Source organism: Buteo buteo, chromosome 18, assembly GCF_964188355.1.
Source record: "Buteo buteo chromosome 18, bButBut1.hap1.1, whole genome shotgun sequence".
NCBI lineage: Eukaryota > Metazoa > Chordata > Aves > Accipitriformes > Accipitridae > Buteo > Buteo buteo.
Genome location: NC_134188.1, coordinates 5,009,734 through 5,036,444, shown reverse-complemented (window position 1 = coordinate 5,036,444; position 26,711 = coordinate 5,009,734). Strand labels below are relative to the sequence as shown.

At 43.9% G+C, this 26,711-nt stretch overlaps 1 protein-coding gene across 2 annotated transcripts in view; it reads right to left on the bottom strand.

The window, feature by feature from the left end:
* FLT1 (fms related receptor tyrosine kinase 1) overlaps nucleotides 1–26,711 on the bottom strand; it is a 115,539-nt gene that overhangs the window by 47,877 nt on the left and 40,951 nt on the right. For both annotated transcript variants that reach the window (XM_075050666.1, XM_075050667.1), the window contains 2 exons: nucleotides 13,589–13,703; nucleotides 4,620–4,728 (listed from right to left, as the gene is read on the bottom strand). In XM_075050666.1, the coding sequence (XP_074906767.1) occupies nucleotides 4,620–4,728; nucleotides 13,589–13,703 (224 nt within the window). The remainder of the gene's footprint in view (nucleotides 1–4,619; nucleotides 4,729–13,588; nucleotides 13,704–26,711) is intronic.

Here is a 26,711-nt window from a genome sequence, read left to right as displayed (position 1 = left end):
GCTTTAACCGTTGTAGACACCCACGAGCAAGGTCTGCAAGGAGAAACTGTACCAGCAGCACACAGTGGATACTGCAAAAAGAAATTATGAGCGCTTGTAGTGGGTGACTGTCTGTTAAGGGGCACTGAGGCACCCATCGGCTGGTCTAACAGGGAGTCACGAGAGGTGTGCTGCCTTCTGAGAGCTGAGGTCGGAGATATTGCTGAGACGATGCCACAGCTTGCCAAAAGCACAGACTATTATCCATTGCTAATCTTTCACGTGGGCATGAATGACACTGCCATTATAGACATATAATGCAAATCAACTTCTGGCTTTGTGGCTAGTGCCGTTGTGAGGGTTTTGGGTTTTATAACAACGTGACATTCTTTGATGACTATAGCCTGTTAGGGAAGGATGGGATCCACCTGTCTAGAAGAGGCAAGGGAATCTCTGGCAGCAGGCTGGCCAACATGGTGAGGTGGGCTTTAAACTGAAGGACTCAGGAGGTGGGATCCAAAGTGGCAATGCCCACGCCATTGCAATCAACTGGGGAATAAGCCAGGCCAACCGGAGCAGTGACAAATGTTCCTTAGCTGCCTCCCAAGATGAGAACCAGAAGACCAACCACCTCAAGTGTATGTATACCAATGCACACAGCCTGGGGGGCAAACAGGAGCTCCATGCTCAGTCAGAAAGTCTGATATCATAGGAATAACTGAAACATGGTGGAACAACTCACATGACTGGAGGATTGCGATTGATGGCTATAGGCTTTTTTGTAAAGACAGGCAGGGAAGAAGAAGAAGAGGAGTCGCGCTCTATGTTAAGGAGAACCTTGAATGTATAGAAGTCAGCTACAGTGATTGTGGAAGCCCTATCGAATGTCTCTGGGTCAAGATCAGAGGGGTCGTCTCCAAGGGGGATCTTACAGTAGGCCTCCAAACCAAGATGATAAGGCCAACGAAGTCATATTTGGGTCAACAGAACCTGGTTCTTATGGGTGACTTCAACTACCCAGACATTTGTTGGAAGAACAATACAGCAGCTCACCTGTAACCCATCAAGTTCTTGGGATGCACAGAAGGCTGCTTCATCATACAAATGTTAGATATGCCAACCAGGAATGAAGTACTGCTGGATTTGATACTCACAAACCAAGAAAACCTGCTTTGTAATACCTCGGTTAGTGATAGCTTTGGCTGCAGTGATCACAATATTGTGGTCTGGGATCCTGCTAAGCAAGTTGAAGGTTAGAACTAAGACAAAGGTTTTAGATTTTAGAAGAGCTCAGAGCTCAGTTGGGAGGGATTCTGTGGGAAGCTTCTACGGAGGATAAAGGTGCTAGCCAGTGCTGGGAGTTTTTCAAGAATGCTCTCCTGGAAGCACAAAACCTGTTCATCCCCTCTAAAGGTAAGGAAAGTAGGCAGAGGGCAGAGCAAGAGACCCCCCCTTGGCTTAACTGCAAGCTTCCGAGTCTGCTCAAAACCAAAAGAGAAGCGTGCCAGAGATGGAAAAGTGGATGAACACACGTTGAGAACTACAAGGGCATCACCAGGGTGTGCAGAGATGCAGTTAGAAAAACAAAAGCCCAGCTTGAATTGAAATTGGTCAGACATGTCAAAAACTACAAGAAAGGGGTCTTCAAATACGTAAACAACAAGCAGAAACAGAAGGAAAATATTGGTCTGCCGTTAAAGAGGAGAGGTGAATTAGTCACCAACAACTCTGAGAAGGCAGAGGTTCTCACCACTTTCTTCACCTCTGTCTTTACCAGCACTGTTGGGCCCCAGACCTTGGGAACAAAAATTGAGGTTGATGCAAACACAGACCCACTGTCAGTGAAGGAAGAGTTGGTATGTGAACTATTACAGGAGCTTGACCCCTACAAATCGATGGGCCCTGACAATACCCACCCGAGGGTGTTAAGAGAGCTGGCTGACATCGTTGCAAGGCTGCTCTCCATAACCTGTGGGAAGTCTTGGAGTCTGGGGGACGTCCCAGAAGACTGGAAGAAGGCTAATGTCACCCCCATCTACAAGAAGGCCTTAAAGGAAGATCCAGGAAATTATAGGCCCATCGGTCTTACTTCAGTCCCTGAAGTTATGGAATGAATCCTCCTGGGGGCTATCACAAGTCAAATGAAGCTCATGACTGGGAAAAGCCAGCACGGATTCACCAAGCATAAATCACGTTTGACAAACCTGGTTGCCTTCTATGACAAAACAACCTGCTCAGTTGATGCGTGGCGAGCGGTGGACATTGTCTACTTGGATTTCTCCAAGGCTTTCTATACTGTTTCTCACAGTCTCCTCCCAGAGAAACGGATGCGTTACAGCCTAGACAAGCGGTCTGTGCAGTGGGTGGGGAACTGGCTGATGGGCTGCACCCAGAGGGTGGTGGTAAATAGCTCCTTTTCCAACTGGCGACCTGTCACAAGTGGGGTCCAACGCTGCTTAATATCTTCATAAGTGATCTGGATGATAGTGTCAAGTGTACCCTGATGAAGTTTGCTGATGATACCAAACTGAGAAGTGGACACTTCGGAAGGGAGAGCCACCCTGCAGGAAGACCTGGATAGGCTGGAAGAGTGGGCTAACAAGAACCTTATTAAGTTCAACAAGGACAAGGTAAGGTCTTGCATCTCGGAAAACATAATCCAGGAGTGCAGCACAGGCTCGGATCTACCCGGCTGGGGAGCAGCTCTGTGGAAAGCGACCCGGGGGTCCTGGTGGACAAGAGGCTCAATGAGTGAACAGCGTGCTGCTGCTGCGGCAAAGAAAGCCAAGAGGATGCTGGGTTGCATCAACACGGGAATCAACAGCAGAGATAAAGAAGTCATTATCCCATCCTACTCAGAGCTTGTCAGGCCACACCTGGAATACTGTGTTCAGTTTTGGTCCCCACTACACAAAAGAGACATGGACAGGCTGGAGAGGGTCCAGAGAAGGGCCACGAAGGTGATCAAAGGACTGGGAAGCCTGCCATATGAGGAAAGGCTGAGAGAACTGGGTTTGTTCAGCCTTGAGAAAAGAAGGTTTAGGGGAGACCTTGTCACCATGTTCCAGTATTTAAAGGGTGGCTACAAAGAAGATGGAAGGCTCCCTTTTTACAAGGAGTCACATAGAAAAGACATGGGGTTATGGGTGCAAGTTACTCCTGGGGAGATTCTGATTGGACACAAGAGGAAGATTTTTCACCATGAGAACAATCAGCCATTGCAATAATCTCCCCAGGGAAGTGGTGGATTCCCCAACATTGGACACTTTTAAGATTCAGCTGGACAGGGTGCTGGGCCATCTTGTCTAGACCGTGCTTTTGCCAAGAGATGTTGGACCAGATGATCCTTGAGGTCTCTTCCAACCTGTTATTCTATGATTCTATTGCAGCTAGTCAGAATATTGAAAAAATATAAATTTTGGTCCACAAAATGGGGAGAGTGGACATTTTTTGAAGAAGTGTTCTTTTTTTTTAACCAAATCCAGTGAGCATGTGTCTGCTCTCTTTTGATATCTCTCACTATAGTAACAGAATGAGTTTCACTAAAATCCCTCATCAGAATGATAAGCAAGAGATTGACAACAAAAAAACAGATAAGGGAAAGCAAAAATTAAAAGGCATCCATTAAAATTACCTTTCCTTTTCAGCTTCAAGATTATGATTTGGGGATTAAAGTCAGAATATTTTAACCTTTTTGTCTTGTCTCGTATTTCCAAATGAATTACATTTCTTTAATGACCTACCCTGAAAGTTGTCATCAGCCTAAGTGCTCTATAAACTATCACTTTGCAAACAAAACCAAAATAAAATCCTTCACCAGAAAACAAATCCTCTGGAATGGTATGTGTAGACATTATGCTGCCAAGTCATGTAGTAGTTATTCTCGAAATCTCATTGTGGTTTTTTTCAGTAATTCCTGAAGTCAAACATTTAATAATTTGTTTCTGAACCTGAAAACATCTAAACACATCTAGTAATGGAAAAATAACTGGAAGCATACTCATACATGCAGCTAACACAAGTCTTCTCAGTGCCACGGCCCAAATGACATCCAAGGTTGTCTTTCTCAGTAGAGGGAACAAAACTCTGTAGTTTGTACCCTGCCACTTCTCTACCTACAAGTTGCCATAATCTCCGATTGCTACGAGGGGCTGCCCAGGTACCCCAGGCATCTCTCCTCTGGCACTGCACTGCCTGCAGACACCGGTGCTGCCCTGGACACTACATTGTGAGACCTCCTGGTTGGCAGCAGGATGGGGCTGTAGACACTGTCAATATCACACATGAAACTGGCTTACTGGCATATGAAACTACAGTTAAATTTCACATATGGAATGACTGCAGAGACTAGGTGATCTACAAGGGGGGATTACAGGTTGCTATATTTGTGAGTAATTTGTGTCATGCTGGATACTTGATGGAGTGATGAGTCATTCACCAAATTTGGCGTCCTTCTTAGAAATCCAGACCAGCTGCTGTGAAAAACCCTTCCAGGATCACCCAAAAGCGTGGTATGAGTTTACAGGTGCACACATTACAACAATTCTCAAACTGTGGTATATGAAAAAGCCACAACAGCCTAACAGTTACAATCCCAGGACCAGGAAACACGTTTGGGTCTAGTGGGGACTAGGTCTTACCTGTTACAATAAAACTGACGTTTCTTTCAGCTTTTCCCACTTTATTGGATGCCACACAGCTGTAGATCCCAGAAGATTTGGCTTCAGCTACAATGAGAGTGCTAGCAGTCTGTGAAAGAAAGAAGAGGTTTAGCTCTCGTTGGCTCAGGAACTCGGTTAAAGCTTCCCTTCTCTTTTTCCTAAGTCACCGTTGACAGTCCCATGATCCACCTTCTCCATTCGTTCAGTGATGGGCACCACTGGGGCTATTTAAAGGAGATGTCACCATATACGGTTTTGGAAAGGGTGGAAGAATAACAGGAAACAAGCTCCTTGGGTGACCTTTATATTATCAGAACCATCATAACCAAAAATCTTTGAATGTGTCTTTCAGATTGATTTATCTCTTGCTGCTGATGTAATGATAAGCTACAAAACATGAAGCATGACACAACACCGTTCACCCGAGGAGATAAGCAGCCTGTAGGAGAGCCAGACTGCAAAGGGAATAGGTGAGGTGTACCTCAGGCTCTTGGATAATGCTGGGAAAAAAGTAACTCCATTTGGCACTAAATGCATTTATTTCTCTTTAATTTTCTCACATACGTGTCATGTGAGAAAGACAGAGGCAAAAGAGATGTTTACTCATCCTCTTTTGGACTGTTTCCTCTTTTTGGACTTAATATTTCTATTATTAAATAATACTATGTCGGTTTTCTTTATGTTGTATTCTATCACCACCTTAAGAGGTTCAGCACACTACATATTTTCACAAAGTGATATGACTTGCAAGATAAGACCTTGGAAGGCCATGGACTAACACCACCTGATGTGCCTTCAGAAAAATAAACCCCATCATAATAGTAAGAGTTATACCTTCACAGTGATGGAAAGCCATGGTCTAATGGCTTGAGCACTAAGTGAAAGAAGGGAGTTATGCAGAAACAACTGAGGTGTCATTCTGATATGGAGCGGAGACATGGGGCATGCACCTGGAGCTTAGTAATGGAAGGTGCTCTCAGATACAATTTGGTAGCTTATTTTCTGTCTTTCTGTCTCCATTTTACTGCTTCTGTAAAACATGCTTTGGCTGGAGTTACAGGCAGGGCTGGGACAGTGACGAAGGGAAATTGTGCGGCCGCAGAATCCCGTGGTTTAGAATTATTTGGTTTTTCTAAAAACCTTCAAAATCATTTTTGTGCAATTAATACATTCTTTTAAGTCTGCCTGATCGCTGGAGTCCAGAGACAAACACAAGAGGGTGAGTCAGTAATAAATAAGGACCAGTTATCTGCATTTCTATGTAAACACTGGCTGAACATTTGCACTGCCTCTGTGTCTCCTACTCAGAGACTTCATGGCTATCCCCAAGCTCCTTGTTGAACCCCAAAATAATATAGATCTTCTGGTTTCCCAAAACATTCTTCAGTAGAAAGAGTCTATTACTTTCCCTAATACTTGAGAAAACACAGTGGAGTCATGTAGTTCGATTTTGGCTTATTTGTTTTAGAAAGCTGCCCTACGATAAATTCAAGACTACAGCACCTCTACCCTGTTAAGCTGTCTCAATGGTCAGCTACCTGTCTGCTAACAAACTGCACCTTATTTCTAGCTAGAATTTTTCTAACCTACCTTTTTGGCTCTTCTGTAAGATGAAAGAGGCTCAGTAATACCAGATAGATAATTACAGCCCTTCAGAAAAAATTCATCCTTTTTCACTAAATTCAGTAGGCTGACCTCTATAAACTCCTAATTATAAAGCGTGGGTCCAGCCCTGTCTATATTTTGTCATAGTCTTTGAATTCCTTCCAGTTTTTAAATATAATTTTGTGAAGTGTGGACACAGGGCCCAGCACCAGGATTCCTGCAGCCGTTTTATCAACACGAACTCAGAACGGAAGGAAGTCCCATAACATCTGCCAGAGGGCTAACATGGGCGGTTAAACACTGCTTCTGCCATCCCAGACTTTCCACCACAAAATTAGCCTTTTTTGCACTAGTTGGTATTACCTTACAGCAACTTTGCCCAGCTAAAAACAGTGACCAAAAATGCACAGTGAAGGAGAATGAAGCTCTTATCCTCTGACTCCAGGACCCTTGCCTTTATCCTGCTATACCCAGAACCAGAGCATTTCTGAGCCTGAAAAATTTCAGTTATTTCTCCCACAATTACTCCAATGGTTTGGAAAGTTTTTGGTAGTATCAAAGTGTATTTTGTCCCGACACTATCAGGTATTAGTTTTTAATGAAAAATTGTGTCTATCTGAGTTTTAGTGCTCCAGCTCACTATGATGTGATTATTACTTTTATTACACTGAGGGTGGCACATATGGTTACACTAAAGCAGTATGACTGCAGTTACTGACCACAGTGCTTACAGATTATGCCTTTTCTTGTGTATTGAATGGCTCTAGACAACATTCCTCAGCACTGAAATTCAGTGATGTAAACTGTTAGCTTTTCCCCAGCATTGTTTTGGTTTTGACCAACTTGCACTGTCCCAAATACTCCTCTAGCACAGGCCAAGGATCACTTCCAACAGGCAATTTCCATGCAACCAACGTCTTTTGGAGGTTGAGGGAGATAAATGTTATGAACACAGGCCTCAGTGCCAGAGAGCAGTCGTTGGTGTGTTTACTTGACTAAGGCAGAGAAAGCCTTAGTGTCTAGGAAAAAGCAAGACTGACTTTGCAACAGAACAGAGTATTTTGGAGACAACATGTCTCTGCATAAATCTTTTAGCTTATAAATTAGTCATAAGGATAAGATAACATCTCTTTACATAGTTTGTGAGCCCTCCAGTGGTGCAGTCTGTGTTCTGCATTGTGGATGCCAGCCAAAACCCACCAGAGAAGACATGTGTACAAAACTAAGCCTGGCATGTTGTTGTTTATTGAGCAATTATGGCTGTTTGAGATCAATCTGTGCTGCATAGTTCCTCTATACAGCTATTGCTGCAAAAGGAGCAAGAGAAAAATTCTCACAGCCTTGTATCATCTGTCTTCACAGCAGAAAGTTTCAGGCCCTGGATTTGCAACCACATTATACACAGAAAGTCTGAATCCAGTTGCCATGAGCAGACAGAACAGGGCAAATCCTTCCTGGCATGCTCGGCATCTTGAGCGTCATCTGTCCACAAACCACATTTACCACCAGAGCTTTGATCCTTGATTCCTCCTTTCTGCACCCATCATCTCAGCTGAAGCACTGTGCTACAGGCTCATCTCAAAGCCAGGGGCTAGGGAAGTAAATCCCATACTGCTGCTGCTTCTGCTGGCAAATAGAAGAGGTGTAAAGCAGAAAACCTGAGAGGTGGAAGAGGAATTTATGCATTTGTTTGTGGTGGAAACTGATGACGAAAAGACTGGAGGGGAAGAGAGTGCAAAGCAACTGGCATGATGGTTGTGATTGGAGTCAGGGTGGGCTGGTCTTTCCCCTGGTGGGTCTGCTTGAATTTCTCTTGTCTCAAAGTAGCTTAGATGATAGAGGATTCCCACTGCTCCAGCTGATGGCAGAGAAGCAAGAGGAGGTTTCAGAAAAGGTTGGCAACTTGACTGTTGTCTTTCTAGAAGGCCTCTGCAGACATTGACATAAACACGCTCCCTTCAGAGATTGCTGTCCTGACTTCTCCAAACAGCCCATATATTTAAAAAGCAAAATACTGCCCTATCAACATTGAGCAAGTTAGTGCAAGTCTGCCAAATATTTTTGATTCTCTCCTAGTTATGCTTTGAAGATGTATTTGTTAAAAAAAAAAAAAAAACAAACAGAAATAAATGAAAATATGTTCTTCTCACCCCCTTGAATTTGTTATTTTATATGTTATTTAGGAAGACACATATTGAAATATTGGCAGCACACCATTGGATTGGTCTGCTTATGCCAAAGACGTATGATCTGCACGCCTCACGTGTTGGCAAGGAGCATCAGTGCAAAACGTCTGGGCAACACGCTTCACCTTCGGGACCACCACAGAGCAAACACCAAAACATCTTCAAGAGCAGGACACGGCTACGTGCAGAAAAGCAAGTCACCGCTGTTTAGCAACCAGAGCTGCGGTTTCCCTCTGCATCCCGTGTCGTCCCGCTCTAACAGGCCATGAGTCTGAACGCAGCCAGCTGACTCCCGTGGAGACGATGCTCCGGAGAGCTGTGCCGTGGACCCCCCCTGCCCTCCTCCCCAGGGCCATAGGTAGAGCGAGGCAGCCCTCGATTCTCGCCAACGGAGGGGATCCGTTTCCGGAGCCGGAGGGAGCCGCGGCTCGGCAGAGGCAGGTGCCAAGTTCTGCTGGTTTTAATCCCACAAAGGGCTCGGCTGGGCTGGCACCTCCCAGCGATCTGTTTAATAGTGTTGACAGCGATTCTAGTAGCACTCAAGAAGGCCCCAGCGTTACAATGTGCTGAAAGAGAGGCAAGCTACGCTCCCACTTCTATCTTTAGCCTGGCTTCCTAGGAAGATCACACTGTCTGTCCATCTGTCTGCCAGTATCCTCTCCTCCCCAACGCGCTCAGTAATTTTTGAACCTATTGCCCAATTTCAACCAAAATTGACAGGCAACTCAAAGCTCGTAAAATCTCATACATTTCAGGAAAACCAGCTGTTGAGTAGAGGAGAAAGATCAAAATGAACGTTGTTGTAGTGAGCTAAACAGCTTTCTTTTCTGCCTTGGGTTCCAGATGGCCAATCGGCACAGATGTACTGGCCAGACAGCTGGCATGTGTAGGGACTGAGAACAGACACAACACATGCTTCCTCGTCTCATCAGTAACTAGGGGACGTGGAAAAGAACTAGAGGTTTAGGGCTTGGCAGACAAGATGCAGGAGAGTTGGACCCGTCCTGTTTTGCATGGTCACACCTTATCAGTCATGTCCAAGAAGGATTGACTATTTGACTGTCTAGCACTCCACCTTTATGTTGGATGGTCACAGTTTTTAATGCTACCCACAGTCAGCATGTGTCAGGTCGACCCATCATTGCCAGCCAAACCAGAGATGGACAAGGGCGAGCCTAGGTTTGATCTTGCAGAATTCTGTTACAAGGCCATTATTTTCCATTTTCCCTGAAGTCAAGTGGCTTTGTCACTCGCAAGGGATGGGGCCACTAAAAACTTGTGTCAGTAAGGTATTTATTCAGTGGAAAACAAGGCCATACACATATATATACACACATACACATAAATGATAAACCACAACTTCATGCATTACTATTCTTTATACACAGCTCCTGAAGGCATGTGCTGTGGCACAGACCCAACTTTCATGGTACCTGTTATTGCCAGTGGGACCCCAACATTTACTAGCAGCAGAGGGATGGGGCAGTCAGGGGCCTTCTGTTCCATTTCAGGTGCTCAAGAATGTGGATCTAGTAGGTTATTTCCCCAAAACGAGGTGGGTTTGTCCCACTCCTGCCAACTTTTCCCTGTACTCAACTGCCCTCCTGCCTACTGTCCCCTTCCCTTGGATTTATCATCCTTTCTTCTTGGCCAACACTTTCTACTCTCTCTCATCTGAACTCTCCTTCTTAGCACTCTTCTGCACATTCCTCACGCTCAGGATCTTTGTCTACCTCTCCTGCAGCTCCCTGTCCCTTGTACCCCTGAACAAGGAGTAGTGACTCCTTTCAAAGCTGTTGATAAACCAGTGTGTACCTGCACACACAGAAGAGAACACATGCCCAATATGTATGTACTGATATCAATGAATGCACCAGCTCTTTGTACCTCATTATTGCAGGTCATTCACAGATTGACATCTTAATGAATGCTGATCATGCTAAGAATAATAATAATAATCAGTATTAGCCCTGAGTTATACATAGCAGTTGGCTTTAGCTGGGAACACTGAAAAGTGATGGGTTTAGCAGCTGAATGACAGGGGAGTGTCTGCGAGCTGTTTACATGATAAGCCTAAGAACAGCCCAACTTTGTACAAAGTCACTGAAATGTCCAACAAAATGAGAATGAAAACTTTGGGTGGGGGAATCAAATCACTTCAAGAGTTGTCTTATGACTAAGTATTACGGCTCATGTTGCAAAGTTCTTCCATTATACCATGCAAGTTTCTCAATGTCCGTTTAGAGAGGCTTCAACGGAAATGTTACTTAAAACACTGTTGTTTTCACGTTTTCTCTGTCACCAGAAGAATAATGTAGCACAGGCTTCCTGCATTACTTTAACCGTACAGACACAGGGTCTGAGGTTTTTCTAACTTTAAAAATATACTTGTGGCTACCTTGATAACCACAGACAAACAAACAACCAATCAACCTACCATGGCGAAAAGCCAAACTGGAGGGACTCAGATGTTGCACATACAGGAAACGGGGGGAACTGGCACAATGTCTTTAAGCAAGGTGAAAACAGCTACCTTGATTGGTAAAAAAGAAACCTTTTGACCATTCCTTGTTCATCTCTTCCCTTGATTACAGTAATCTCATCCTGTGGTCACCCCCATCTCTCCTTTCATGCTAACCCATGTGCAACTTTTTGAGTTTCTTCATCCATTTCCTACTGCTTTGTCTTCCATGTCTTTGTTGTTTCCATTGAGCTTTGAGATTGTTTTTACCATGCTTGCTATGCTTGGATGTGGAAGTGGGGTAGACACTCTGTTTAGATAGCAGGACTCCGTTGATGTGGAAGTGCCTCAGAGAGCTGTTCATAGCTGTTTGCAGTAGCAGAACTGCTCACAGTAGCAGTCCATCAGAGCCAGACACTTGTGATGACATGCTGCATTCAGTGAGCTCAGCGCTATTAACAGTCTTACAATATCCCAGCAGATGAGGAAGGGTTTTGTCTGAACTGTGTCCTTTTGAGTTTACTCCGGGAGACCAAGAATGACTCTGACTGCAAAGAGTAAAAAGCTATAGACTCCCATGGAAAAAAAAAAAAAATCCTGGATGCTCTAGAGCAGCTGTGCGTGCACAAATCATGCAACTCACAATTTGGCCAGGAACCCAAGCTTAGAGAGCATTTTCTACTTATAATAGCAATCCAGCTGTGCTTGAAAAGCTACGGAAGAGCAGCAGAAATGAAGAAACCTTCAAAAAGCTGTGAAAAAGCTGAGCAAAGAGATTGTTTCACTAACCTCCTCTTACCCATAGGGAGTGAACGGAATAAAGCAATGCAGAGGTAGACCTTTCTTAGTTGAAGTAAACAGCACGAAGACAAGGAATACCAAGGAGAACCGCTAAGTTTCACTGCAAAACTTTCCATGCAACACATGGAGAGACCATTCCTTGGTTCATTTCTGGGCACATTTTTAAAAAGGGGCTGCTTGCCAAAGACTTCAAACAAAACCTGCAGGTCTGCTGCAAGGACCCATTATTAGCATCTTCCTCCAGGGAGGAATTTATTTGCTGTTGACTGGAAGTTGCTCTGACATTTCAGCCACTCCTCTTCCGCTGTCTCCAAAATGCATGGCACACAAGGAGAATGACATCTGGTATTAGACAGCTCCTTCTGCACCCTGTGAGCAGGTAGGACTTCACCCATAGCATGGCTAGACGCCTTCTGGAAAATAACTGGTTCTTATCATCTTTTATTCATCATTCCCCCTTTGGAATAGATTGTGTCTTCCGATGCCTGAAATGATTTCCCTTTCCTTCTTCAAATCCCTCCTTATGTCTCATTTTTCGTGTGCTTTCCTACGATAGTCTCCCCTAGGAAGTTGTTTGCTCCCATCTTTGCCTTGATCTTTAAGCACGTAGAGGTGGCCAGCTAAATAGAGCAAATGCCTCACTGGGATCCAGCCCATTCCCATGCGCTGGAACGGTGCCATGAACACCTGTGGTACTTTCTAAATAATACAACAGCAGGAGAAAATGCAGTCCCAGGCCTGATTCTTGGCTGCACGCAAAGCCCTATTTATTCTGTGGTGTGTGAAAGGGCCCTAAGATGAGAATAACTAGAGTTTATACCCATTTTCATATGCAGAAGACTGAAGGCTGCCATCCAGGAAAGGACATCTATATCCCCAGTGCCCTCAGAATTACAAAAAGCATTTCAGTATCCTTAAAATGACAAGCCTAGAATAAGGTAGGCTTTAAAATTTATAATCTCTTCCAACATTACAGCCACAAACTGAACTACCTGTGAGACCAGATGCTGTCACAGTGGCATGGCATCGTGCATCTTCACCTGAGCTCCTCTGTAGCACGGGCTACCCAACCCCACCAAATCAGTCTCATGTCTAACCCAGGGAAGTGCAGCTGATCTAGGGCACCCTTCAGTAAAACATCCTGATTTGAAGGTTTTAGCTGACTGATAAACAATCCTCCATGGCCCTGGGCAAGTTAATCTCATTGGCTTTCTCTCCCACATTAGACACCAACAGACTACAGGCTTACTCGTCCTTCAGAAGTGCCTGCATCTCCCCATGGCCCATAAAGGGATGCTTGACTTGGACTAGACACTTAACATTTAGACAGTTAATGCCACTTGGGATGAATCCCACCATGCTGTCTCTGACTGAGATCTCTCTTAAACTTTCCTCCTGTAATCTGGATTCATTTGGCCCTATAAAATTTTTATTGCAAGAAAAGACCTGGTCATCTAATAATCTAGGACTACATCTGTGAATAAAGTCTCTAATGAGAGTAAATTGTTTAATTCACATCATCATAGAAAAAAAAACCAACAGGAAATTGTGCAATGTCACAAAATGAAGTAAAGATGGCCTGGAACCCTGCCTCTGTGCTTCTGAGGTGCCCCAAGATACTACAGACCAGCTCTACGAGAGCAGATATGGTGAATCCCACTGATACGCTCTCTTGGCATGTCACTTACCTTAATATGACTGCATGCAGAAATAAGTACATCTCTACATCTCAGCAGATAAATACCAGGTATGAAAGTTATTTGCACATATGCAACTCTTCAAATCTAAACAATATAAAAATACTGGCTTCTTCACTGTTACCTCGATAGCATCTTACAGTGCTTTTTCAACACATGCTGTCATACAGAAAGGTTATCTGCTCCTAGGAATCATACCTTATTTTTGCCCTCTATTACAGCCGTTCTCTCAGTGATGCTCTGGATCCTGTTTCCTATGCTGCTGCCAGCTTTCAGGACGAAAGATCCTTCGGTATAAGAGCAAAAGCCATGCCTGAAGACAACAAAAATTGAAAATTTTTTTTGGTGATAGACTGAAACATTCAACCCATAAGACAAAGCAATTCTTTTGGAAACAGTGATCAGTCAGGGAAACTGCAGGTGCTGTGATGACCAGGCAAGTATAGTTACTTTTAATTAAACCTTGAGGTTTGGAGCCTGATGATTGGATCCACTTCTACAGCCCCTCCTTGAATATTAGCTCTCTGGAATCAGTGTTAACATTTAACCCACTGTGGACTGGGAGGTCAGAATTTACAGTCAGAGCCTAATTATAGGGCTGTGCAAGACCAACATCCTATTTCCAATGCTCCTGTTTGCAGCCATTGTCATGGTTCAGGCTCAGCTTCAAACATGAGTTCATATTATTTTCAGCCTTGAATTCAAGCCAAGTCATATTTGTTTCAAGATTCATTCCCTAATGTATTGGATGCTGTTGCGCTATGTGCAGGTTCTTTTTGTTACCATGAAAAATGATGCAAGTCCTCATGTCTGAATGTTTTCTTGAGTTCAGTTTACAAAATGGCAAAATATCAATAGTGGGGTTCAATGATTACAAGACACAATAAAAATAACCATAATCCTGCAAATTAGCAAAACAAAGTTAAACAAAACTATACCTAATTGCCAAAGGGGTTTAAATGTTCATTTAATCTGAAAAAAAATTCCAAGTCATGTTAATGAATGGAAATCTCAGGGAAAAAATATTTTTGCCTTATGCAACAAATTGGCTTGTAATCAGAACATTCAGGTGTGGTCATGGTAGAGCTAATTTGTTTCCCAAAGCCTAATTTGATACACATGGAAATAAACACATTGGAATGCATTTTTAATGCTGTCTGTCCCTAGTCTTCTGTGGGGATATCTAGTTTTGCTTTTCATCCAAAATTTAGTTGTTGCTTGTTCAATTCCAGATTCATCAGTAGAGCTTAACCCTTCAGCAGGGTCAAGCTCTTTCAAATACGATATGTTCCTTTGATCTTCCATGGATTTGAAAGATAATGACTGTAGTATCTGTAATCAAATAGTTCTGACATGTATATCAGTTGTTTGGAGAAATGACCTTTAAAGCCCAGTGACTGGGTAATGGCATGTGATGCAATCCTGACCAAGGAATGAGGTTCATTTCCCTTCAGCTAACTGTGCAGTTTGCTTCAACTTTGTGTTGTTTATAATATCAATGGTACGCTAACTTTACGTGCTTGTTTTTAATTGTGTAGCTTTGCGTAAAACCGGCCAGTGTCTTAGCAGGTATTACAGCTTAAAGAAATGATGATATGTAAACTAACTTGGGCTATAATCATTAGCACAGACAGACGATTGTCTGCCCAAATTTCTTAATGTGCATCGAGAGGCTCAGTGAGCTGAAAAAGCCAGAAAACAGGAGCCGACCATGGTCATTCATGCATGGAGACAGGACAGGGAGCAATAGCATGGCAAGAAAGCCGTATCTACACAACCAGACTCTGGTTTAAAAGCCAACTTCTGATACATGATTGTTGACGCCAGAGTGGATGAAAGACAGCTGCATTAAGACAACTGATGCATTCAGATGGGGGGAAAAAAATGGTTAAAAATTACTCAGAAATGTAGATATCATTTACTTTGCACATTTAATGCTTTAAGAAGTCTGGTTCTGTAACAAGGCTAGAACACAGAAGACATGATAATGTTGGCAAGCTGATAACATTTTCATGCCATAGCAGATATCAGAACTTATTTAGTGATGCCAGTACTGTAGGCACACAAACAGGCATCATCAAAGGCACATTCTTGTGACTGGATATTTGAGCAATCTCTGTCCAGGAAGACAGGGACCCCAAAATCTCATTTCACCCGTACTAAAAAGTAATTTTTAAATTTTTTTTTCCTTTCCCCACAGAATTAATTTATATTTCTTTGTTACAATGCTGAAAAATTGTGCTCTCTACTATAAAAGTCCTTACAGAGACACTTACTTTGGTAAAGGACAGAAAGAAGGTATTATGCATATTCAGAAACTGCTTGTGCATCTCTGAAAGGTATCTCCAGTCTCCTTTCTTGCAGCTCTGGAGCCCCCAGGCTTAGTTATTATTATAGTCTTTCTCATAATTCCTCAAAAAAAGACTGTATATATTTAGGTTGCAATGTCTTATGGATGAGGACAGCGTTATGTCTTTGTTGACGCTTAGCACAATGAGGTGCTGATTACTCATTAATACCATAATACAAACCACCATCATAATTACAATAACATCCCAATAACAAGAAAATCACATGTAAAAGCCTAGATGAAATATTAGCCCTGGAGGCATATATGTGAACTCTACTGACTTCACATACCATACTATCTCCAAACTACCAATTACAATATTAATGCAATTATAGTAGAAAATCGAATACATCTAATAGCTGTTGTCCATGGTTTTAATAAAAAAAGAAGGAGAAAAAGGAGTCACAATCAAGCTGAGAATACATTATCCAACAGCCCACGGTACACAGCTGGAGATGCGAGTACTGTCATACGCATCGCTTCGGCTCCACGGTCTGCTGGATCAGCAAACATTTACGAATCGGTTGCAGTGTGGCTGCCAGGCAAAGTCTAGGACAAGACTCAGACTCATCCCTTTGGATGCAGAACCAGATGCTTTCCCTCCTCAGCTGCCAAACGGTCTCACTTTAACCTCAAATACACTAACACGGCTTAGGGACAGCACACGAGCCACCTCCAGTCTCCGGAGCTGGTTACTCAGGTTAGTACTCAGGTTAGTACTCAGGTTAGTACTCAGTCATCCTGCCCCTTGCTGCTGCCAGCGGTGCCACGTGAAGCCACTGCTTAAGCCAGCAGCATCAGGTAGAGATGGGGAACAAATGGGAGTAATTAAGAGACCTGCCTCCTAACCTAACTTCAGCTTCTAACGACAGGCATTTTGTAACAGAAAGAGAAAAGGCTCTGCTGAACTTAGATGTAGTCATCAAACCAAATGTTTGTGTAAAGTGCAGATGCTTGGAAAGAAAGAGAGAAAAATGAAAATGTAAAAATTTACTCTGGCTGGAATTAAAATACACAATCATCTTCCCATTAATTCAATCGATGTTTCATTGTGTGTGTCCTCAGATAACATCAGCTACATATTTTTCTGCTTTGTAAAGAAATTACAAGTTACTTCAAACTATCCACTTGGTAAAATAGCAAAGGTATCCTGTTTGTAGCAAGAACTGCCTGTGTTTGCAGGGAAATCCCACTGAATTTGGGGTATCTGAATCTTACTCCTCCTATCTCCTGAGCGCGTGAATTCCTGAAATGTTTTGTTGTGGGATGAGCCGCGTTGCTTTTCATCTCCAGCAAAGCTTACAGCAGGGTTACTGCCAGGTTAATGAAAAAGCACACAGTGTGCACAGAGATTGATAAACAAGCTGATAATCCGCCAGCACACTTCTAAGCACTTCTTACACCTGTTTCCCTGCAGATCCTTCCACGTCCCCACTTTGTGGGTGAGACTAGGCACGTGTGGAGATCCTATATAATAAGTGCTGGGCAGGGGGAGGTGTGCAAATGTATGTTTATAAACATTAGGTAATCTCAGAGCAAGGTAATCAGACTCTGTTGTCTTAGTCGAGTGCTGGGAGAAGCCGAGTAATCAAGTTTCTCACCCCCCGAGTTGTTTTTTTCCCGTGTGCCTGCGTGCGTGCTCGCATGCGCGTTTGCCTGCACCCACGCGCCCGCAGGCACGCTTCGTCCTTCGTGTCGAGAGCCCGGCAAATCGGCTATTCCTTCCTAACAGCAGAAGCCGTTAACTCTCCTACGGGAGAATTCCGTAGAATTCTCCGAGAGAAGCCCAGCGCGGGGGAAGCCGGCAGCTGCGCGGGGCGAGCTTCGCCAGCGGACCTGCTCGCCGCCCTTAGCTTTGGGGATTTACGCTTCTTTGGAAGGGCTGGGGGTGGTTTATGCAACCAGAAGTCAGTTCAGCTTTAGGAAAAGGTCTGTGATGTGCAGAGCTGGCACCGGCGGGGGCCCCGGAGAAGTGGCCTGGGGGAGGGGAGCCAGCCCGCTTCTCAAGAATACATCAAGCCCTTGAGGAAGCAGAGTGTGCCATGTTTGAAGATGCAAAGATAATCACAGTGCTGGGAACCGTCTTGTGTAGCGGAGGAAGCCAAACAACAAGAGGAAAGCAGCATATGCTCCTGATTTCGCACAGGAAGCTAGCAGCACCTCCTGCCAAAGTGAGATAAGAAAACTCCCATGGCCTATTCTGGACAAGGCCGTGGTTATCAACCTTAGCTTCACACTGTCCTCACTCCGCTCCGCAGCCCGCTCCCTTTCCTAATGAGTTTCAGAGCCCTCACCTCTATTAGCATACAGCATGCCAAGCACAATAGCGTGGTATATTTATAACTATCGACGGGGAAAAGTTTCCAGGGTAAGAGTGTACTTCATGTCATCTTGATGTATTTTGCTGAAATCAAACTACAAACCCGCTCCAAGCTAAAGTCCTGCCTATGAAACCACTGGTCTCAGAAGAAAAGTGGTTTTGCGGTCACCCCAGTGATTTATAGCAGAGCATAGGAGCTGAAGTAAGGGATTCATCTAATTATTCACAGGATGGATTTGACCCTCTGTATCACAGACAGTCCTAAACGAAAGCCCTAGACCCAGCTTGTCCAGACACATCTTCTTCCCCATCCTGGAGACAGTTCTGCAGTTTGCAGTTCAAGTAGTACGGTGACAAATACCAGAAGAGCAGCCTCGATCCCCATATAATTTGGAAAAATCTTCTTCTTCTGTCTCCTCACCTTCTCAGCTACTCCCTCCCAAACCCTTCCGTGTGATGCCAGAGGCCATTGCAACCTTTCCCTCATGTAACATCCCATTTAATTCTCTAAGCATTTCTCTTGGCAAAGCCACTGGCAGCCTCAATCACACTCTTATTTACTGAGGTAGTATTTGGCAATTGCACCAGTACTAGGAGCAAGAGGAAACCATCCTGTCACTGACAGTGACCATTTTTGAGAGTGATTAATGGCAGGCACAGTATTTTTCTCAGCATCTATCCTTTTTTTTAGGGCAGCAATCAATCCCTAGCAGCATCGGGGCAATGTTATTACAAATCCAAGTTGGGCTGACTCACGCCTTTCAAGAGGCGATGGTGACGACACTAACTTTAAGACAGGAACTCTGGAAATTCCTGGAATTGTAAAGAATATATAGAAACTGTTTTCCACTTGGAAGTTATCAAAAAAAAATCTGAATGGCATTGCCTCACCTGCTCCGTGCCTCAGCATCCAGCGCCGTGCAATTGGTAGCACGGGGCTGGCGTAGCCACGTGTCCTGGGGAATATTGAGTCAACTTGAGGCAGGAAACAGAGCAGGGAAAATAGTAGCAGGGAGCATGTACAGGTTGTGAAACGTGCTTTATGGGGGTGGAGGGGGAGAACGTGTGCTGGCCCCTCGCCAGCACGCTCCACGAGCTTTGGCTGTGGATGCAATTCTATGATTCTAAGGAGCTATGGTCCAAGCATTCCTGCTCTAGGTCAAAAACAATCAGTTAGAGGTTGAAATGCCAGCCCCAGTGCATTTGGTGGCAAAGCTGCAGCCAGCTGGGAGTTCATCCCAAGCACCTTCCCTGATACACGTGTTAGTGGGCCTAGGAGGAAATCTCCTACAAATGGTAGGAGCCGGATACATTTTACATCATATATTGTAGTTTGTTTATTTAGATTTATTTAGGAGCTTAGTAAGGAATGCCAAACAAGAAATCCTGGTGAAAGTGGTGCAAGTTCCTCTGGTGCGTGTCTTATTCGCATCTTTGCTCTCACTGCCACTGGTCCCTACTGCTTCCCACTGCAGTGTCAACACTTGCCCACCAAGAGTAGATGGGACGTCACCAGCCCATCTCACTTCAGACACGCTCATGACTCTCAAAGAGCAGCAACTCTCCATTGCCGCTCCTCAACCTCCGTTTCCGGCGCGGGAGCAACTTTTGACCAAGGACAGTATTAGCTGTGCTGAGAAGTTATTCACTGACAAGCTGCAGCGTGGCTGGAGAATTTCTCAGTGGCCTCCATGCCTTAGGCTGGGTTGGGGCCCTGGTGAACTTCTCAGTTGCCAGAGTGAGGATTGAGTTGTCTTCTGTTTTGTAGGATGCTCTGTGTCCCCACTGAGGGGAGATACTCGGAGGGAAAGCACAATCTCTAGGGGAGATGCCCGATGTCCTGAATGCCTCATCCTCCTGGTGAGTGTCTTTGAAACCAGTAGGGTATGTGGCATTCATGGCTTTGTTGCCTATTGCCATGGGAAAAGAAAGTGCTTGACAGATGCACGCTGCCTTTCTTGCTATTATCTACATGCAACCAGACAAATGGATTGTGTTTCCCTTTCACATTCATCCTTCCCAAACGTGGCTTGCCCTGAACTATTCCAGTATGCTACCACAGAAAGATGATTGACCCGAACTATCTCAAAGGAAGCAGTAAGATCAACAGCAGTCTTACCTATTCCACCTTTCAACCCTTCATCAGCTCATGCTCACATTTCCACAGTAAAAAAATCACTTCTACTGCACACCTGAACACCCCGCAACACCAGCTACTCACAGCAAAAAAGGCAAATGCCTGAGGCTGAGGGTCACCAAAACCCACAGTTTGCTTCCAACTTCTTTGCCAGTACTTGAGACTCCTGCTCATTAGGGAACATAAAGCATTTAAAAGTAATTTTTCAGGTGTTTGTACATCCTGAGGTGACCTGAAATTTTCTCACCTTGAGTTTCTTATCAGATAATTATATTTTGCTTCTTGATCCTCAATTTCCCACTTCACACTGCTTAGCATTCTTCATGGACACACAATACCATCGTATTTCAGCCAATCCTTCCTTCCTTCCTTCCTTCTTGTCCATCTCCTTTCCCTCCTTTGCTAGACTGTAATCACTCTCATCTCCCATGCAGTCACTGTGACTCAGCCTCCACTTTCTCTGTCTGAAAGCAACAGCCATGTCTTCCACAGAGGAGCTGGATGTTGGCTGCACCTACAGAATTATCACTCAAAGCATGAGGTTTCCACAAACACCTAGAATTTCTTTCAGGGGAAAAAAGTGTGTGGTTTTAATAGTCTATAGTACTGAAAGGAAGAGGTGTTTTCTGATTTGGCTGAGCAGTCAGAAACCTAAAGAGAAAGACCATGAAACCTCTACATACAATGTCCACTCCTGCGCTCCATTTCTTCTGTTTCCAACCTATGTTCCCTGTATATAAAGTCCAAGATATTGTTCAGACCCTTCTAGCAGAAGTTATTTTCCATGCACAAGCCACTCCTAGCAGCTCACTCAATTTCTAGACATAACCTCACATCTATAGCCTTCCAAGATCCAGTTATCCCCAACACCTTCTTTCTCATAATGCTGAAATTCCCTTTCTTTCCTTTGCTGGTCGGATTGGATCCTCTTGTCTCTAGAAAGGAGTAACTCTTTACCAATCTATTTACACAGTCCTTAATACTCCCTGTCTTGCTGATAAGCTGGAAGCACAACTAATGGAACTCCCTTTCCACTTTCCAGTGATCAGCGGAGGAGATGAAAGAGCTATTGCTGCACTGAGGTTGTGTTTTTCAAGTTGATTTGTTTTCAGCTTCACTGCAAGTAGGGGTCTGAGAGCAACTCTGGGCTGACTGGAGCGAGGGACTGGAAGTGCAGGCAGAAAACAAGGAAGGGACGAGAAAGAATGGAGGGAAACATTTTTAAGGGGAGAGAGGAGTTGATTAGAGGGAAAACAGGAAGAGAAAATACTGACAGATGTGGATATAAGACCAAGGATCCATCTACCCCATATCCTGTCTCAACAATGACCATAAGCAGATGGTTGGGGATGAGTAAGAGCAGGACTAACTTCAGATACTTCCTCCCAATACTCCCCCAGTCACCAATTATTATCAGCTCAGGAACTTCCCACAGCAGAGGCCGTCTCTACACTTCAGTGGATTTCTCTTCCAAGACTTTGTGCAAACTTTTCAAATCCTCCGGCAAGGAGTTTCACAGATCTGCTACCCATTGCATGAAGAGCCATCCCCTCTTTCTGTGCCAAATTGTGCTCCTCCTGGCTTCATTTAACGGCCCCTACTTCTTGAACTGGAAAAGACATACACAACTGATCCTCAGACATGTGTGTCCTTCACAAGTCTGTAGATCTCTATCGTATAGCCCCCAAGTCACCTCTCGCTTGGTCTGCAGAGCCTTGACCTCCCTCCTCACTCGTCCCTCACACATTCCTCTCATTCCCTGAAATTCCTTTGATCTTTTCTGTTGCCCCTCCTGGTGTGCCTCCCAGTTTGGCTGCATCCTTTGAGATGAAAGGATCAGAAATGCTCATAGTATAAAAGATGTCAGTAATTTATTGATTTATGTGGAGTTATCATGGTGTTCTGTAGTTTGTTCTTTATTTCTTTCCTGGTAATTCCTAACACTTGATTTGCTTTTTGAGCTGCTCGTGATTGTGATCACTTTCACAAGCCTATGTGTCACAACACTCAGATCCCTCTTTGTGCTAGCAATGATCAGCCAACAACCTTTTTTACACGTACAGCCTTTTTACACTGACGTTTTACATGTACATAAGAAAAAACAATCCCGCTTTCACATCATGTGCATTTATCTTCAGTGAATTTCATCTGCCACTTTATCACTCAGATACCCAGATTCATATAGTTCTGCATTTCTTCGCAATCAGCCCTCATCCTTACGAATCCGAATAACTTAGTATCATCAGCAAACTCTGTCACCTCCTTACCACCTTTTCCAGGTTATTTCTGAACATGTTGACAAGTACAGACCCCAGAACCAGCTCCTGAAAAACTTCACTGGTCACCTCCCTACGCTGCAAGGACCGCCTGTTCCCTCTTAACCTCTGTTTTCTATTTTTTAACCGAATATTTTTTTCTGAGCACGATCTTACCTCATACGCCGTGTCAGTTCAAAGCCTTCTGCAAAGGCTTTTTGAAAGGCGCACACATAAAAGGAAAAAGGATGCTAGCTAAAGTTTGTATATTTTTGTAAAAGGTGTACTTGATCCAGTAATAGTACTCCATTCATAATCACTCCTAAGCACACACAGAGTTTGAGCTGGTGCCTTCCTTTGGCCGAGAGCCCCTGCTAGTGCCGGAGCAGGTTTCTGGCTACGAGCTGGGACGTCCCACGGGCTCGGACCCTGCTCACGACGTGCAGTCCCGACGTGCAGTCCCCACGTACAGCCCGTCACGCGCTTGAGTTTCTATGGGCTGGGCCGCAGCGAGTAAAAGATGAAGCAGTAACATCCCACCGTCTGCGTGACCCCTACGTGTTCCTCTGTAAGGCTGGGTGTCAGACTGTCCCTTGTAAAGGCAAGAGACCACCGTGTGAAGGCAACAAAAGGAAAAAAAAAAAGAAACTTGGGGGGGGGGGGGGGAGGGACAGCAAGTGATAAAAAGGTAGGCGAGTGAGGAAAAAAGTGTGATACTAAAGAGAACACCCCTGATCATCTGAATCTTACTCTAGTCCTTATGCTTTAGGTTTGATCACTGACCAATTAAAAAAATTACTTGGGCAATATAATGCCTTTTGGTTTAAAACATTTCCTATACAACTTGAAAAACTTTTATTTAAAGTGATTTGAAAACTACCAATATCGAAATTTGAAGGCTTAAGCTCTTGGTTCAGCTAAGACCCATAATCAAACCATTTACAGCTTGCAGAATAAATTCATCAGTGTGTTACCCTGAGGACAGACTGTGGCAAACTCAATGTATAGCATGTATGTATCAAGCTTATTTATCCATGTGTATATGCCAGGTCTGATTCATATGGCATTTTCTAAGTAAAATCTTAAAAAACATTAAAAAAAATGCTGAATTCTGACTGAGGACAAGGGTACAGCCCTACTAGCTGTTTTCAGAGGATAGAAGGTGTTCACAAGCAAGCACTGATTTTTGGCTCACAGTGGAAGTGCAGAATGAGATGCTTCAGCACATTGCTTGCTCAGGCTGAAGCAGATCAGATGCTATTTCACTCCTCTCTTTCTTTCGGCTTCAAATTCTCTGCAAGGCCACGCTGCTGCAATGTACACTCATGTCTGTTCCTCCGCAGTTTTTGAAAGATATGTGAAAAAGATAGGGTCTGATTTTTATTTGCACTAATCTATTTCCCCAACCGTAGCAAAATAAGGGAACAGCTAGCATATTTTTTGATGTACCCATTTTAAGTACCTTTACATTACTAGATCGCTGTAAGATTTTCTCAGTAGAGAGTGGAAGGCACGAAGGCCACCAGCCAGATCCTCAGCCAGTGTGAATTTAGAGCTGAGGATCTGGCCACATGTCAAATTAAACAAAGGCATTTTTGAACTACCTGTTTATTAATGGCATCTGACCTACTTTTACCAGCTCTAAGGACTCAGACTTCCCCTTCCCGAAAATAGAAGGTGGCATGGGGAACAAAAACAGTCACTGTGGACAAACTAATGGGCATCAATGTTTGCAGACATCCAACAATTAAATTTGGGTGGTTCAGTACTTTTCTAATTAAGTACAATTAACATTTGTTCTTTACTTGTTCATTTTACATACCTCACTGATGTTCCAAATCTGGTTTCCCCTGATAATCTATCCAAGCACATCCTAATGATTCTGCCTTTCAATCCCTTATTAATACACTGACATAAACAATGCAGAAATGCAATTAGACTGCTATGCACACAGGGCCTGCCTCCTCTTTCACTGAAGCTGGTGGGAGTCTGGCCATGCACTTTCATCACGGTGGTTTCAGTCTTTCTATATCTCTGCAGAAGTTTTGAGGAAAACCTCTAGTTTTTGCCTCGCAGAGACCCACAACACGCTCCTCTTCCTCCCTCTGTAGTGCTGGAGAGCTATTTCCATAGGAAATCTTTCATGTGACCTTACCTTCACACTGCAGACAAGCCCCAAAGGGAGGTAGTATTCCCTTCTTACCACTCTGTGTTAAATCAGCAGTGATTTCAGTGAGGACCCCCAAGCACCAGAGCGCTGCAGATGTCGTGGTTTCCCAGATGAGGTCTTTGGCAGCAGTACCAGCTTAGGCATTGCTGCACAGCCTCTGGTCCCTGCTGCCTACTTCATGTATTCAGCCCTTCATTCCCAATCCCACCGTTTTACCACCAAGAAGAGTTCATATCCTGACACCATAGTCAGGGGGGCAGAGAATCAGGTACCAGTTTTTCCAATTACTTTTTTTTAAGGCATCTCCACACTTCTCTCTCCCTCATGCACTTACACACACACAGAGATAAAAAATGCAGACTGATGTGACGGCAGGGTTGTAAAATAATAATCTGATATTCCGTTTGAGGCTAAACAAAACCGATAGCTCAAGGAGAGAGGGAGGCAGCAAGGTGATGGGAGAGTTGGAACACCCAAGGTAAAATTTCAGTGTTGCATCTGTCTGCAGTTTCGGAAGGGCAAATCGGTCAAACCTTGGGCAGAGCATGATGAAGATATCTCTTGAACTGCCCACATGGAAATGTCCAGAGAGAGAAACTGCCCCTAAATAACACTGCACAACCGCTGAGGAAACCAGCGCTTCCACAGAGCAACCTCAGCATCCCACGCGTCTGTCTTGGCAAACTCTGCCAGGCCATTTAAGACAAACACAAATCTGCCGAAGAGATTCGGGTCAAGAACCATTAACATCAAGCACGTTCCCAGCGTGCCGGCGCTCGTTCGCCAGCCTCGGAGCTGATGAGTTTTAGGTGGAGCCCAGCCTGGCTGGCTGCAACCCAACCTGAGCCAAAACAAGACCAGAAAGAATAACTCCGGGGAGGTAGGGAAGAGGCCAAGGAGGCTGATGGACACTGCACGATAAGTGTCCCACGGGCTGTCTTCTTCCATACCCACCGAGAAACTGGGGGCTGTCCAGCCTGGGAATGTATGTGTCCGCTACAGAGCGGCACAGTAAGCTGGAGTCAGATAGCACTGGAAAAAAAAGTTTCTCGCTCATTTAAGAAAGATTAGTCTTTCAATTTTTTTAATTGCATGTTATTTCAACTCTCATTGCCTCTTCTATTGTCTTTTGCCTGCTCCAAATTTACTAGCCCTGCATAAGATTTACAAACCTGCAAAACATTACTTTTTGCCCTGGACAGTTTTCCTTGACTCTTCTATGTTTTCTTGCTGGGGTGCATATCAGAAGAGAATCTTTCCACCTATCCATCTAGTTAGCTAGCTACCTAACAAAAGGTTATTTAATGGCAATAGAGTTGGTTTAAGCAAAGTAATTTTAACAGAAAAAAAAGAACAGGGAATTTTAATGACGGTGACTCCACATTCCAAAAAGTCACATTTGTTGAGCAATTTTACAGCTTTTTTTTTTTTTTTTTTTTTTTTTAGATTTACTACCAGGAAACTATGGAAACTGTTTGATTTGGCTGGCCTCCTGTAATTGGAGATTACAAGTAGAGAGGAGAGTTACGCAAATTGATTGTATCAATCACAAAGCATTAAAATTTATCTGCATTTTATTTAAAAGCAATGGAATCCATTGAGATATTTTTAGATTTTTGAAGCAGAAATACTGTCTGGAACAGAAATTGAAAGAAGCAGCCAGATAACCTAATCATTTCTATTAAGGAGCCCATAGGCAACAGTCCTTCAAAAATAAAAATATCTAATCTATGCACTATGCGTCATTCCCCAGCTTGCAATGATAGCGCTCAAGTGATATGAAGTTAAGCACATGTAAATCTTGGAGCAAATGGATCTGTGCACTGCAAGGTCTTTGCAGCAACAGCATCTTTTTACTCGGAGTGCATGCTCTGTCCCATGGCATGGGACTCAGAAACTTGATGAGAATCCCTACTGCCATACACTGAATAATGGTAATCTGTGGGGGTTTATCAACTTAAGGTACAAGATACATCTGTGCACAGAAATAGGCACTACTTGAGCACACACAAAGCAACATTTTAGCCTTGGAAACCTAATACTGGACAGGTAAATCCAAAGAAATGCTGTAATGGCAGAATAAGGTACA